We start from the raw sequence: 16,426 nt of genomic DNA, 5'->3' as shown, positions 1-16,426 counted from the left end.
CTCATTTTGCTATAAACTGGAGCGAGAGACCCGATCAGATGATGGAGAGGTGAAAAGTAAAAACACTACACTGAATGAACTGTATCTGAAAATGATTTGTGTGTGAGTAAAAGAAATCCTTTTTAATATTTCAAAAAACTATTGTTAACATAAAGATGCAGAAGAAGTACTCAGATGTATTCTTAGTAAAAGTAGTAATACGACAAAATATATTGAAAGTACATGCATCCTTTCATCCCAGCATCTTTTTCTCTTCCCTCGCTCCTGCCTTTCTGTTCAACACAACACAGGCTATCGATCACCGGTAACCACATGAACCTCGCCCAATTATCGAGCCATCCACACGCAATCCCCACATCTCCTGGGAATTGCTAAACAAGCTCGGTCGCTGCACTCAAACAGCCACTCCCCACCTGAGCAGACATCACCAGGCTCCACCTAATTCCCAGCCCGGGCTACTCCACGAAGTACATAAGAATCGATCACGCCACGTTCCCCATTCGCCTCGCAGGCGAAGAAGCCGGTCACCTAAGGCAGACATCACCAGCACCTCCAAGTCCTTACCACCGATCCCAACTACCGGTACCTTTTCGTTTTCTTCGGAAGGACGCGTATGACTCCGCCATGTGTCTGTCCAAGAGCAGCCGGAAAAGTTGCTTACCTGAATCCGGACAAACGTCTTGTCACCGCAACCTCTCGGTGCATCACTTAATTCTACTATCTTAATCACCACGGTCATTATTGTGCTACCTACTGCCACCCACTGGCACGGAAGAGTATTTAATTACGTAGCCAGCTACTATGCTGCAGGCCCAGACGCTCAACCATGGCCTTCTTCAAACCCAGCACACGGTCTAAATACTCGGCTTTCCTCCACCAGATGAAATAAATAAATAGAATCAATAGATTAAACAAAATCCTCCTTGCCACACATCCCGTTAGTCGCCGCCGCCGTTACAAACCTCCATGAGCACGTCACACTTGACAAAGCACATAAACCGAGCTAACCTGACACCAGTTCCTCTCCTCCCGAAACAGCATCTCCTTCTTCCACGACGAACACATCACCAAGCCGGAAGACATCCAGCTTTTCACAGACGCAGCACCCTCGATCAGCTTCTACAGTGACAATCTGTCCTTGGCCGCGAGAATTCTCTTCCCCCACACCTTCCTCCGCGATCTACGAAACGCATCCCATAGTCATAGTAGCCATTCTTTTGGGGCATGAACGGTCTATTAAAGACCATTGCCATCCACTCAGAATATAGCGCAGACCCCTCACTTCGGACCTCCTCACCTGCGGCATCCTCACCCTCAGCTCAGGTCACCTGTCTCCCTTCATGGACAAAGCATTAAAGTCCACGTTTTTGCCAGCTTCTTTCGCTGCTCCGAGTTCACCGCCTTGAACTCCATCTGTCCCGAGACGCCACCATGTCAGACATCACATCCATCCTCCCGACACAGTCGTCTATCACCTCAACGCCACAAGACCAACCAATACGGTCCACCTCAACCCATCTACCTTTTCCGACCAGACTCGTACTCAAGTCTGTACGAACCCATCCACGACTACTTAAGCTCAAGTTCAACCAGCCGAACTCCCCGCAAGATCCCCTGTTGTGGTTTCGGGCTCACCACCACTTTCGCCATATCTTGGGCCGATCCATAATACCCCCAGAGTTTACTCAGCGCCACCTCCACCGCTTCAAGCCAAGGAATTTCCGACCACATCCTCAAGATACGTGATTGTTGGCCTTCCCCCACGTACCTCTCACAAGTTCATTCCAACCCGAACGACACCAAAAACGCCATCGGCATCAGTCTTTATGGAGCTATCTTTGGGGACTCTGTACTGCCAGAGCTTCCGAAGAGACAGCCCCCACCCTACAAGTCTCCGTTCCCGCCAGCCGCCGGACATCAACGGCCCCCCTTCGATCGCCTAACCTTCCCACGAACCCTCCTCGTTTCTTCTTCCTTACATCCCTTCATCCCTACCCTACATCCCTTCATGCCTCTACCCTACATCCCTTCATTCCTCTTCCCCTACCCTACATCCCTCTACCCCTCATCCCTTCATCTCTTCATCCCTACATCCCTTCATGCCTCTACCCTACATCCCTTCATTCCTCTACCCCTACCCTACATCCCTCTACCCCTCATCCCTTCATCTCTTCATCCCTACGCTACATCCCTTCATTCCTCTAACCCTACCCTACCCTACATACGTCTACCTCGACCCCTACCCCTCATCCCTTCATCTATTCATCCCTACCCTACATCCCTTCATCCCTCTACCCTACATCCCTTCATTCCTCTAACCCTACCCTACATCCCTCTACCTCGACCCCTACCCCTCATCCCTTCATCTCTTCATCCCTACCCCACATCCCATCATCCCTCTACCCTACTCCCCTTCATCCCTCTACCCTATATCTATTCATCCCTCGACCCCTTCCGCTTCTTGAATCTAACAATCATTCCACTATGCAATAAACCTCTCGAAACTCATACCGTTATTGGCGTGGTCCTTGTTAGTGAAATGTAGTTTCATAAACTTTGTTCAGGAACAGGGCCACGCCCAGAACACAGCTCATTTCCTCTGCACAGAGTATTTAAGCACAACGAACCCGTTCACTTCCTCTTCGACTCTTGTCTTCACATCACTCCCCCCAACCCCTTTTTCATCCTCCTATTTCTCTCTCTCTCTCTCTTTCTCTCTCTTGCAGGATTACAGGAACGACAGGGGACTCTGCACTGCCAGAGCTTCCGAAGAGACAGCCCCCACCCTACAAGTCTCCGTTCCCGCCAGCCGCCGGACATCAACGGCCCCCCTTCGATCGCCTAACCTTCCCACGAACCCTCCTCGTTTCTTCTTCCTTACATCCCTTCATCCCTACCCTACATCCCTTCATGCCTCTACCCTACATCCCTTCATTCCTCTTCCCCTACCCTACATCCCTCTACCCCTCATCCCTTCATCTCTTCATCCCTACCCTACATCCCTTCATTCCTCTACCCCTACCCTACATCCCTCTACCCCTCATCCCTTCATCCCTACCCTACATCCCTTCATGCCTCTACCCTACATCCCTTAATTCCTCTACCCCTACCCTACATCCCTCTACCCCTCATCCCTTCATCTCTTCATCCCTACCCTACATCCCTTCATTCCTCTAACCCTACCCTACCCTACATACGTCTACCTCGACCCCTACCCCTCATCCCTTCATCTATTCATCCCTACCCTACATCCCTTCATCCCTCTACCCTACATCCCTTCATTCCTCTAACCCTACCCTACATCCCTCTACCTCGACCCCTACCCCTCATCCCTTCATCTCTTCATCCCTACCCCACATCCCATCATCCCTCTACCCTACTCCCCTTCATCCCTCTACCCTATATCTATTCATCCCTCGACCCCTTCCGCTTCTTGAATCTAACAATCATTCCACTATGCAATAAACCTCTCGAAACTCATACCGTTATTGGCATGGTCCTTGTTAGTGAAATGTAGTTTCATAAACTTTGTTCAGGAACAGGGCCACGCCCAGAACACAGCTCATTTCCTCTGCACAGAGTATTTAAGCACAACGAACCCGTTCACTTCCTCTTCGACTCTTGTCTTCACATCACTCCCCCCAACCCCTTTTTCATCCTCCTATTTCTCTCTCTCTCTCTCTTTCTCTCTCTTGCAGGATTACAGGAACGACAGGGGACTCTGCACTGCCAGAGCTTCCGAAGACACAGCCCCCACCCTACAAGTCTCCGTTCCCGCCAGCCGCCGGACATCAACGGTCCCCCTTCGATCGCCTAACCTCCTTCCTATGAACCCTCCTCGTTTCTTCTTCCTTACATCCCTTCATCCCTACCCTACATCCCTTCATCCCTCTACCCTACACCCCTCTACCTCGACCCCTACCCCTCATCCCTTCATCTCTTCATCCCTACCCCACATCCCTTCATCCCTCTACCCTACTCCCCTTCATCCCTCTACCCTATATCTATTCATCCCTTGACCCCTTCCGCTTCTTGAATCTAACAATCATTCCACTATGCAATAAACCTCTCGAAACTCATACTGTTATTGCCGTGGTCCTTGTTAGTGAAATCTGGAGTAGCTTTAATATGCTTGTTTGTATATTATTATTTGTACAACTTGTTTTTATGAAGATGGATTTTTGTTTGGTTTTATATGTGATAGGAACCATTGTTATGTCCAATGTTGCTCTGGGGACATATTTAGCCAGTGCCAGTGTTGCCAACTTGGCGACTTTCTCGCTAAATCTGGAGACTTTCCAAACCCTCATGGCGACTTTTTTGTCATAAGCTACTAGTGACAAATCTAGAGACTTGTTCTGGTGTTGTTGGAGACTTTTCTGGTATTTTGACTCGTGAAAGCACGTACGTTCTGACTGTCGTGAACGAGCAGCGGGAGCTGCCGTGAGCCCCTCCACCGCGGTAACTCTCTCAGCAGCCTCGCGCAGCAATCCCAGCTGCAGTCAGAGCAGAGAGGAGATGCACTCTATCGATAGGTGTTGAGCTTAATTTTGACACGAAACAAATAATAACCGTAGCTGTGTTTCAGCTGCAGGACAGCAGTGAAGGCCCAGGTATAAAATGCACGGTCCGCCACTGATATACACATATATCTGTGTATTATATACAGTATATGAATATACTGTATATTTGTTTATAAATACATTTCTCATTTGTCACTTTCAAAGACTGAAGCTTAGGTTATTTGGAGACTCTAAATTGCCCGTAGGTATTTATGTGAGCGTGAATGTTTGTCTGTCTCTACATGTGCCCTGCGATAAACTGGCGACCTGTCCAGGGTGTACCCTGCCTTTGCCCAATGTCAGCTAGGATCGGCTCCAGCGCCCCGCGACCCTGAATAGGATAAGCGGTTTGAAGAATGGAATGGAAGTATTGAAAATTGCACTATAGTACAGTACTTTAGTAAATGTACTTTGTTACAATCCACAATTGTTAACATAAATACATTTAACAACCGAAAACTAATACACATTACTAACATTAACATATATTTACAACATCACAATGAATATGGAATATTTGAAGAACACTTTTAAAATTCATTTTCAATGATTAAAACGTGTAGTTTGAATATAAATAAGGTGCCAGAGTGCATAAAAAGCATGAAAATAGAGCTTGTTATTTAACACATTGAAACAACAGCTTTTCTTCTTAACTTTAGCTGGATGAAGTCATTCAGGTTACAGCAGCTCCCTGATGCTGCTTCATAAAAAGAGATGAAACCGCTTCACACTCATTTCATAACTGGTGAAGGTGGAAACTAGAGCATACTATCTGAGGTAGGAATGTCTTTGATGCTCTCATACCGTGTTAGTGTAGTATTCTACTATGGTGTTTAGAATATTGCAATCATTTTGAACTATATGGAATTATTATGCTCAACTTCTAAATTTCTATATACAATTTAACAACTAGATGGTAGAATGTGTTTTGAGAAGTGGATAACAGTTCATCTCAAAACAGAAAAAATAGGCATCATTTTATTTAAACGATCATTCAACATAACATTTAATTCATGCGTTAATGATTTAATTTAATACGTTCTTCTTTTGAAGTTGTTAAAAACATGTGACTCCTGGTATTAAAGTAAAGTGTGCTACAGATGTTGGGAAACCTTTAAGATCCATGCAAGTACAACAGTGAGGATTTTGGATGGATACATTTAAAGATGAATGGTTTTCCTATAAACAGAGTGAGGATGAGTGAATTGGCTTTAGATTTATTTTGCTCTCCCTTCAATTGTTAACCAAGGTATTCCTGCTATGGTTGGAAATGTGTTTGAAATGTTCTTCAGAGGCTTGCAGGATCCTCAGATCAGCTCAATGAATTCATCGTCTTCCGGCTTTAACGTGTCGACTCTGAGTTATCGAGACTCCTACAACACAGTCGTAGCCAAAAATGTGATTGTTCTGACTCTCGGCCTCATCATCAACTACATCAACGGTTCCTTGATTCACACCTTCAGGAAACACCAGGTCACAGTCCTTTAGCACTGATTGTGTGTTACACTTTGTTAATATGTCATACTGTGTTATTATATCATACACTATATTATATTTCTATTATTTATATATATTTATACGGACAAATGCCGGGTATCATTACTTTATCACATTATAAATGAGTCTGATGGATGCAACATTCCTCCTGAATGATTTTTATGATTACTCCAATTCTAATTTTATTTTTATATTTCCCTTATTGCTTATTCTTATAAATTATCTTATCTTATCAATATTATTCATTTTGTAGTTACCGATATATAAAAAATATTGAGTTGTTTAAACTGTGGTTCTTTCTTTTTTCTCTCCTCTCCTTCAGATATTTTATGTGAATCCCCGTTACATCCTCTTCATCCACCTGGTGGTGAACGACATGATCCAGCTGACGACATCAATCAGCCTGTTTGTCTTAAGTTACATCTTCTACAGAATTAATGTTTCCTTATGTTGCCTCATTATGATCTTCAGTGTCTTCACCACTCTCAACACTCCATTAAATTTAGCTGTCATGGCCGTGGAGTGTTACATCGCTATCTGTCTACCACTGCGACACGCTGAGCTCTGTACCATCAGAAGAACATACATTCTGATTGGTTTGATTTGGGCCATGAGTGCAGTTCCAATGCTGCCAGATGTCTTTATTTTACTGGCTACAGAGCCTGTGGAGTTATTTTATTCCAGCATTTATTGTCATAGGGATAATCTGTTCCGTCACCCTATCCACCTAAAAAAGAAGGAAGTTTCCTACGCAGTTTACCTGGTTGTTGTTTGGCTCACGCTCCTCTACACTTACATCAAGATCATCTTAGCTGCTAAAACAGCTAAAGCATCGAAATCAACTAAAGGAGACACAAACAAAGCCAGGAACACCATCCTGCTGCATGGCTTTCAGCTGCTGCTGTGTATGCTCACCTACGTAGCCCATCTGATCAGAAAGGCTCTGGTGTACAGCTTCCCTGAAAATAATCAAATTATCATCTTTGCCTTGTATATTATCGTCCAGTTGCTCCCCAGGTTGGTCAGTCCTATTGTGTACGGGCTACGAGACAATACATTCAGACAGCATCTAAAGAAGTATCTGCTGTGTTCAATGAGACCAAGCATCAAACACGGACCTCACTGAAAATCATGTTGCTGTACTAGACCATTTATTTATATATATATATATATATTAGTGCCGGGCAAGTTAACGCGTTATTATCGCGTTAACGCAGTTTTTTATTTGTTATTAAGCGGACATTTTTAACACCAGGACCGGCCGGCCGACCAGCCGGCAGCGAGCGGTGAACAGCTGTTTGTGTGGCGTCTCTTCCTGTTTCCTTCACCTACATTCCCCTGGGTCCTAAGTCCCTCCATGTACAGCTTCTTATCACCCTCTATGTACCAACATACATTTATAACAAATACCACACATATTACGGTAATCAGCGTTGCATATGTGTCTGACCAAAATACCAAAAAAAGCAAAAAATAAATGATTCATTTAAATTACTTTTTTAGAGTTTTTAAAGTGTTTTGTTTGTAATATGTATAATAAGCATCATTTAGTTATCACTACTGAGAATGTATCAAACATAAAAACATGACGTAGATAGGTTTGCAGTTTTCAAGATGTATATTTAAATTGCATCTCTTACACACATGAAGATAAAGTTGTGAACACCGGCTGAATATCTATGATCAGAATCATTATAACTGTGTTATAACTGCTACTGTGTAAAGGGAATACTGCTGAGAACCTGATGTGTTTAAAGTGTTTGCAAACCAAATGTTGTTGCACTTTTGTTGATGGTTTCTGGGACCCATATTTGAGAGATTATGGCCATTTTTACATTGGTCAAAAAATCCCCAAATATAACGGAATATGGCACCAATTTAGCCCTTTGGGGCTGTTTTTGGGCACCTTAACTTGCAGCTACGACGTCCACATTTTAGGTATTTAATGGTCACAAGCCCCTCTTTGAAGAAGAAAAGGATCCCCAAATCTCTACTTTGATTTAAAGTATAAAAATTAAGATAAAAGACTGGTGAAAACTGCTTTACGGCCATTTGGGAACATATGTGCCATTTGGTTCGAATCATTTCTGTTGGGTGCAATAAAAACACTTGTAACTGGCTTATTGTCCTAAAATTGACATTTGATGAACACAAGAGGACCCTATTCAAGGTTCAATTGGTTTCAAGTCATTAGCATGCTGCTAAAAGAAGTTAGCCTGCAGGGTCTGCAGAATTATTGCTTTACAGGCTGAATCAAGTTATCAGAGGGAATGTTTGATGCAAAATTCAGGCAGTTTCAACCTTTTTCTCAGATTTAATGGCCATTTTTACATAGGTCAAAAAATCCCCAAAAATTAGGGAATGGGTATTTTCCAAAAAAGCTGTTTTCAGTCTTTAGAGTGAAGAGGGTTTCTGTTGGGTCCTATAAAAACACTAATAAATTACTTTTTGTTATAAAATTGACATATGATGGGCACAAGACGACACTCTACTAGGATTAATTGTTTGGATCTCATTAGCATGCTGCTAACAGAAGATAGCTTTCCAGAGGGCTGAGACAATACATACATATGTATGCCCATACATATTTTGTCAAAATGGCCGTTTTTAGTTATAAGGGAACTGCCATTTCCTGGACAAAAAGGTCCAGGAAATGGCAGTTTTTTAATTATAAGGGAACTTATCTTCCCTTATAACTCAAAAATGGCCATTTCCACTACATTTGATTGGGCTCTCATTTCAGCCAAAAATCCCAACCCAAATGGCACAAATTAACCCAAAAGGCATTGGGAAACTCGGGACAATTACTGCCATTTGGGTTGGGATTATTGGCCAAAATGAGAGCCCAATCACATGTAGTCAGAATGGCAGTTTTGGGAAAATTAGGGAACGTGAATTTTCCAAAAAAGCTGTTTTCAGTCTTCAGAGTCAAGAGGGTTTCTGTTGGGTCCCATAAAAACACTAATAAATGACTTTTTGTTATAAAATTGACATATGGTGGACACAAGAGGACACTCTACTAGGATTAATTGGTTTGATCTCATTAGCATGCTGCTAAAATAAGATAGCTTTCCAGAGGGCTGAGAGATGGGGTCCTTGGTGAGCAAGCTCAAGACCTCAGATAGGATGTTGGGTGCAATTTCCAGAGTGTTTGAACTAATTTGATGAGTTATTTGCATGTTGTAGATATGAAGGACACTTGGGTCAATGTCGGCCGATTGGGTTGGGATTTTTGGCTGAAATGAGAGCCCAATCAAATGTAGTGGAAATGGCCGTTTTTAGTTATAGGGAACTGCTATTTCCCAGACAAAAAGGTCCTCTAAATGGCAGTTTTTGAATTATAAGGGAACTGCCATTTCGCAGACCTTTTTGTCCTAGAAATGGCATTTTTTGTTATTAGGGAACTGCCATTTCCCGGACATAAAGGTCCGGGAAATGGCAGGTTTTGAGTTATAAGGGAACTCAAAAAGCTACCCATCCCTCCCAAACAATATCTCCAATTGCTTTGGGCTAGGAGGCTGAAACTCATGAGGGGGCATACTTGGGAACAGCCCACCAGGTGTGCAAAGTTTCAAGCAAATTGGACGAGTTTGACTTTTGAGCAAAATCAATGCCATTGCCTTACTTTGCCTGAGATTTCAAAGAATTGGAGTTGGTCCAATCCTTTTCATTTTCATACCAGTTGATCTATACTTTGAGATTATAGTACAGTACAAATTTCAGCTTCCTAGCCCAAAGGGTGTGATGATCTTCCAGTTTATTTAAAACTCAAAAAGTGTTATTCCGACTACATTATTATGGAATCTCATGTGGACCAATGATACTGACCAAATGGCAACATTTTGCCCAAAACATTGATTCCGTACAATTAAGCGTTGGTCCAAGATTTCTACGTTTCAAAGCGGGATATCGAACGGTTGAGAAGATACGGCAGTTTAAAGTATCAATCCAGGATCCCGCCGAGCTGGCCATGAATTGTCCCAAATCTTCCCATTAGTCCCACCAAATGGCACCTTTTTCCCCGATTTGTCCCGGGAGGTTTGGTCGGAAAAGTGCCATTTAAGGGACAGCTTTGTTGAAATTTCCCAAATGTCCCTTTTCAGGCGAAATGGCATCTCCAGATGGCAGTCTTTTTCCCGAAAGTCCCGGGAGTTTTGCCCTCTGGTGGCCAAAAGCGGTAAAGGGCCAATCGGGAAAACTCTTCCGAAACTTTGAAAAACTCATAACTCGGCGACCGACGGTCCGAACGGAGGGCCGCTTTCCCTCGTAGAACGTGGGCAAATATCATATATTCCCTAGCGGTCTCCCGATTTTTAGCGGCACTCCTTGTACCCCTTAGTTTTAGCTGAAAATTGCCCTTTTTGTCCAGCCGGCCTAATATTAATGTAGTCGATAACGCCCCAGGTGGCTTAAGGCCGGTATTGTACCGGACTGTTGTGGGGAAAAGAGAGCTGAGCCAGAAGGCAAAGCTTGCGATACACCAGTCCATCTACATTCAGACCCTCACCTATGGTCATGAGCTTTGGTTAGAGACTGAAAGAATGTGATTGTGGATACAAGCAACCTGTTGGAAGGGCTGAAAAGATATGCAATGTTTTAATGTAATGCCCTGGTCATGGAATTATTAAGGTGACAGTCGCACCAGTTTATTACGAAACAATGATCGAAAAAGTCCCAAAACAAATACAAACGTAACTTGGAGACGTAGGGCTCTGTGTCTCATAAGTGGCGTCGGCTGTACTCTGTACATACTGCTCTACATGTTATATGGCCTGACACACACATGCATTTATACATCTACCGCGTGTAATGCACAAAGCTAGCTGTCCATAAACGACCGTGAGCTTGGATGAGTCTTATAGCTGTTAGACTCTTCGTAGGGGTTAAAACATAAAAAAGTGAACTTTTGAATCATATTGCTATCCGAGCACAATACCGAGGTATAGATATACAAATGTGAGCAATAAAAATGAATGTCAATATCCAGCAACCAAGAAAATAAAGTTAACAATGAGTTGTTCTTGTTCTTGTTATTCCTTTATTATTGTCTGTAAAAATTGATTATCCCGAAAGGTTTCTATTAGTGGAGGCATACGAGGCAAGATTGTGTAAGGTGCGTGTGTGAACTGTCTCCGGTGTTAACCGAGTGGTGTGCACGGAGCGTTCTCCGTGCAGCTCACAATCAGGCCAAGTGGGTGAGTCAAATAGAAAGGGCTCGTCCTCCACCCCTCTCCCCATACTCACAGTTCTTCCCGGGACCTCAAAACTCCTTAAGTCAGGGACGGGATAACGTGAGCCTGGGTTAACACTGCGCAGGGGAACACATGGGGGGGGCGACTGGACATCAGACTGAGAATCTAGCTGCTTTTCTCTGAAGGCTACGGGCCTGCTGGCAGCATCCTGTTGATCTGTCATCACCCCTGGCGGCAGACCGGGAAAGTCTGCTCGGCGGCCTCGAGGTCGCCTCAGTTTAGAGCGCACTTCTAAAGATCCTCGTTTTCCGATACAAAAGCCTCTAGTTTTTAACACATGTGAGCACCGCACGCTACGAGCCAAAATGAACTTCCTTCTTAGGGAGTCTGGGCTCAGCCTTAGAGCAAAGTGTGATGTGCTCACACATCCGGAGGGAGCTCGGAGTAGAGACGCTGCTCCTTCGTGTCAAAAGGGGCCATCTTAGGTGGTTCAAGATCTGCTCTGGAACCTCCTGGACGCCTCCTTTTAGAGGTTTTCTGGGCACGTCCAACTGGTAAAACGCCCCGGGCTAGACCCAAAACACGCTGGACAGGTTACATGTGTAACACCTCGCTGTCCCCCAATAGGAGCAGGAGATCGTTGTTGAGGAGGACATCTAGAACACCCTCCGAAGCCAGCTGCCCCGTGACCCGGCCCCGGATAAGCAGAAGTTAATGCATGGATGGGAGGACTTTGAATATAAATAAGGTGCCAGAGTGCATAAAAAGCATGAAAATAGAGCTTGTTATTTAACACATTGAAACAACAGCTTTTCTTCTTAACTTTAGCTGGATGAAGTCATTCAGGTTACAGCAGCTCCCTGATGCTGCTTCATAAAAAGAGATGAAACCGCTTCACACTCATTTCATAACTGGTGAAGGTGGAAACTAGAGCATACTATCTGAGGTAGGAATGTCTTTGATGCTCTCATACTGTGTTAGTGTAGTATTCTACTATGGTGTTTAGAATATTGCAATCATTTTGAACTATATGGAATTATTATGCTCAACTTCTAAATTTCTATATACAATTTAACAACTAGATGGTAAAATGTGTTTTGAGAAGTGGATAACAGTTCATCTCAAAACAGAAAAAACAGGCATCATTTTATTTAAACGATCATTCAACATAACATTTAATTCATGCGTTAATGATTTAATTTAATACGTTCTTCTTTTGAAGTTGTTAAAAACATGTGACTCCTGGTATTAAAGTAAAGTGTGCTACAGATGTTGGGAAACCTTTAAGATCCATGCAAGTACAACAGTGAGGATTTTGGATGGATACATTTAAAGATGAATGGTTTTCCTATAAACAGAGTGAGGATGAGTGAATTGGCTTTAGATTTATTTTGCTCTCCCTTCAATTGTTAACCAAGGTATTCCTGCTATGGTTGGAAATGTGTTTGAAATGTTCTTCAGAGGCTTGCAGGATCCTCAGATCAGCTCAATGAATTCATCGTCTTCCGGCTTTAACGTGTCGACTCTGAGTTATCGAGACTCCTACAACACAGTCGTAGCCAAAAATGTGATTGTTCTGACTCTCGGCCTCATCATCAACTACATCAACGGTTCCTTGATTCACACCTTCAGGAAACACCAGGTCACAGTCCTTTAGCACTGATTGTGTGTTACACTTTGTTAATATGTCATACTGTGTTATTATATCATACACTATATTATATTTCTATTATTTATATATATTTATACGGACAAATGCCGGGTATCATTACTTTATCACATTATAAATGAGTCTGATGGATGCAACATTCCTCCTGAATGATTTTTATGATTACTCCAATTCTAATTTTATTTTTATATTTCCCTTATTGCTTATTCTTATAAATTATCTTATCTTATCAATATTATTCATTTTGTAGTTACCGATATATGAAAAATATTGAGTTGTTTAAACTGTGGTTCTTTCTTTTTTCTCTCCTCTCCTTCAGATATTTTATGTGAATCCCCGTTACATCCTCTTCATCCACCTGGTGGTGAACGACATGATCCAGCTGACGACATCAATCAGCCTGTTTGTCTTAAGTTACATCTTCTACAGAATTAATGTTTCCTTATGTTGCCTCATTATGATCTTCAGTGTCTTCACCACTCTCAACACTCCATTAAATTTAGCTGTCATGGCCGTGGAGTGTTACATCGCTATCTGTCTACCACTGCGACACGCTGAGCTCTGTACCATCAGAAGAACATACATTCTGATTGGTTTGATTTGGGCCATGAGTGCAGTTCCAATGCTGCCAGATGTCTTTATTTTACTGGCTACAGAGCCTGTGGAGTTATTTTATTCCAGCATTTATTGTCATAGGGATAATCTGTTCCGTCACCCTATCCACCTAAAAAAGAAGGAAGTTTCCTACGCAGTTTACCTGGTTGTTGTTTGGCTCACGCTCCTCTACACTTACATCAAGATCATCTTAGCTGCTAAAACAGCTAAAGCATCGAAATCAACTAAAGGAGACACAAACAAAGCCAGGAACACCATCCTGCTGCATGGCTTTCAGCTGCTGCTGTGTATGCTCACCTACGTAGCCCATCTGATCAGAAAGGCTCTGGTGTACAGCTTCCCTGAAAATAATCAAATTATCATCTTTGCCTCGTATATCATCGTCCAGTTGCTCCCCAGGTTGGTCAGTCCTATTGTGTACGGGCTACGAGACAATACATTCAGACAGCATCTAAAGAAGTATCTGCTGTGTTCAATGAGACCAAGCATCAAACACGGACCTCACTGAAAATCATGTTGCTGTACTAGACCATGTGTGTATATATATCCTTTCTGCTAAATAACTAGTTAAATGTCACTCATAACCTTTTTATTTGTGAATAGATATTATTTATGATACATTATTAAAAGGTTTCAGAATATACTCTTGATTTACAGAATATGATTTTACAGGGAAAACATGTTCAGACGAAGGCTGTGATATGTGTAACTATTCACACGGTTTGTCTTTAAGGTCCAAAATTACGTGAAATTGTAAAGTTTTAAGTATAAAAACCTTCACATTTTCTTGAGGAACGATAAAAGATAATAAAATTGCACTCAGGTTATTTTTAATGTGAGAAAAACCTGCAGCTATTACGTTATTGATGCAGAAAGAAACCGTTCTTTATTTATGTGTGTGTCGACTTATTGAAATGATTGGAGTTGTATTGTTGCCGAAGGGCAGTTGTAAATATAAGATTATTTGTAATCTTACAGTTATTCACTTTGTACAGAATTCAATCAGTTTTCAGTAATGTCCTTTTTATTGTATGTTTATCTGAAATATACGGATTGGACAAGACATACTGCCCAATGTGTGTACATCGGTTCAGGCCTTCCTTAATGTTCACTAGTGATGTGCCACATGCAACACCACACACACGAACACACACACGACATCTGGATTTAACTACTATATATTTCAAGAGACATCTGACTTAATGTGTGTGTGTGTGTGTGTGTGTGTGTGTGTGTGTGTGTGTGTGTGTGTGTGTGTGTGTGTTGCCGTATATGACTATTACCAAGGTGGGTTCATATTCTCTCTGTGATCTTGTCTTTGTATTTAGAGACAATATCTTGATTTTAGTTTCATCATTATTTTGTATGCGTGTCTCATTCTGCACATTCGATTTTTACAAATATGTTCTTTACTCTAAAATGAAACAATGTTGTTGTTTTGCCGATTTAAACAATCGCAGAAGACGAGCTGTCCTGTTACATCTGACTCTTCTGACTGAAGAGGAAAACAGGTCTCTAAACCAACTGTGTGTGCGAGGGATGATGCGTTCTTTAGGTGTTTTATTGTACAAATGTCACGTCGCATACTTTAAAGCGTTGCTCCAAAACAAACTAAAACGGTAAATGACTCATTTTGCTATAAACTGGAGCGAGAGACCCGATCAGATGATGGAGAGGTGAAAAGTAAAAACACTACACTGAATGAACTGTATCTGAAAATGATTTGTGTGTGAGTAAAAGAAATCCTTTTTAATATTTCAAAAAACTATTGTTAACATAAAGATGCAGAAGAAGTACTCAGATGTATTCTTAGTAAAATTAGTAATACGATAAAATATACTGAAAGTAGTGTGAGAAATTTAGAGGCACAATGTGTTGTCTACTGTTTTTTAGCATGTAAATTGTAACACCTATTCTGCTTACACATCATGATGACATCTATGTGTCCAGAGATTTAATATACTCGCTATGAATAGCGAGTAAGGGGGGAATTGTGAGAAATTTAAGTTTTAAAGCTCCTAATTATGAATATTATGTGATACAGTGTATTTACTTGTAGGAGTTTGAACACAGTAGTGTGTTTGAGTGTCTGTGTGATCAGGTTTGAGGAATGTGCTGGAGCGGGGGTTGTGTGAAAGTGGCAGGGTGAGGAGGGGCTTGTTGGACTTCAGCCAATCAATGAGCTGATCGATGAGCTGAGGAATGTAAATTTGGGGAGACAAAGGTTTTGAAGCTCTGGGGCATTTCAGATCTTCTGAGGGCGACCGAGGAGGCAGACCAGCCTCCTGGGTGGCTCGGATTGGATCTCACATTTCATGGAATTTATAAGTTTGTTTTGTTATTAGTAGTGTGATTCGGTTTATGACTGTTTGTATCTGTTTTTATGCTGCTTGGATAATAAATCCATTTGATTTTGACTTAAACCTGTTGTTGTGTTTTGGAGGCGATTGAGAGCACATGGCTGCAGGAAGGGGGGGGGGGGGGGGGGGGCGATTTCTCCCTGTGTCCAAAAGTTATGGCCATAACATAAGAGTTAATATGGCCACTTTTAGAATAAAATATATTATATTCTTGAATTGTAAATATTGAGGAAATAATGTGTTCATCCCGTTTATGTTGCAGCTGGTACAGGTGGATTTTTTATACTACTGGTAGTTTAATCTGTAATAATATATAATCATTTATTAGTTGATTATATTTTGTATTATTATTCAGATTCTGTAAAGTAACTCAAGTTGTGAATACTAACATCTGAGTTGAAGTGGAGAAATAAAAAGTTGCAGAAAATGAAAATAGTACAAGTATTCAAAATTCTAATTAAGTATTGTACTTTAGTAAATGTACTTAGTTACATTCCACAATTGTTAACATGAATACATTTAACAACCTAT

General features: G+C 41.9%; 2 protein-coding genes across 2 annotated transcripts; both read left to right on the top strand.

The window, feature by feature from the left end:
* Positions 1-5,882: 5,882 nt before the first annotated feature.
* Positions 5,883-7,185, top strand: LOC142941558 (odorant receptor 131-2-like). Its single transcript, XM_076083513.1, has 2 exons — positions 5,883-6,035; positions 6,382-7,185. Exons 1-2 carry the CDS (start codon positions 5,883-5,885, stop codon positions 7,183-7,185), a joined length of 957 nt encoding a protein of 318 aa, XP_075939628.1.
* Positions 7,186-12,740: 5,555 nt separating this feature from the next.
* LOC142941557 (odorant receptor 131-2-like) lies at positions 12,741-14,043 on the top strand. Its single transcript, XM_076083512.1, has 2 exons — positions 12,741-12,893; positions 13,240-14,043. The coding sequence occupies exons 1-2, from the start codon at positions 12,741-12,743 to the stop codon at positions 14,041-14,043; spliced, it is 957 nt and encodes a 318-aa protein (XP_075939627.1).
* The last annotated feature ends 2,383 nt before the right edge of the window (positions 14,044-16,426 follow it).

The sequence above is a fragment of the Anarhichas minor genome, unplaced genomic scaffold (genome assembly GCF_050575085.1).
Source record: "Anarhichas minor isolate MPS153535 unplaced genomic scaffold, ASM5057508v1 ptg000135l, whole genome shotgun sequence".
Classification (NCBI taxonomy): Eukaryota; Metazoa; Chordata; class Actinopteri; order Perciformes; family Anarhichadidae; genus Anarhichas; species Anarhichas minor.
Note: the sequence above shows the minus strand (reverse complement) of the source record. Positions and strands in the feature narration are given on the sequence as shown.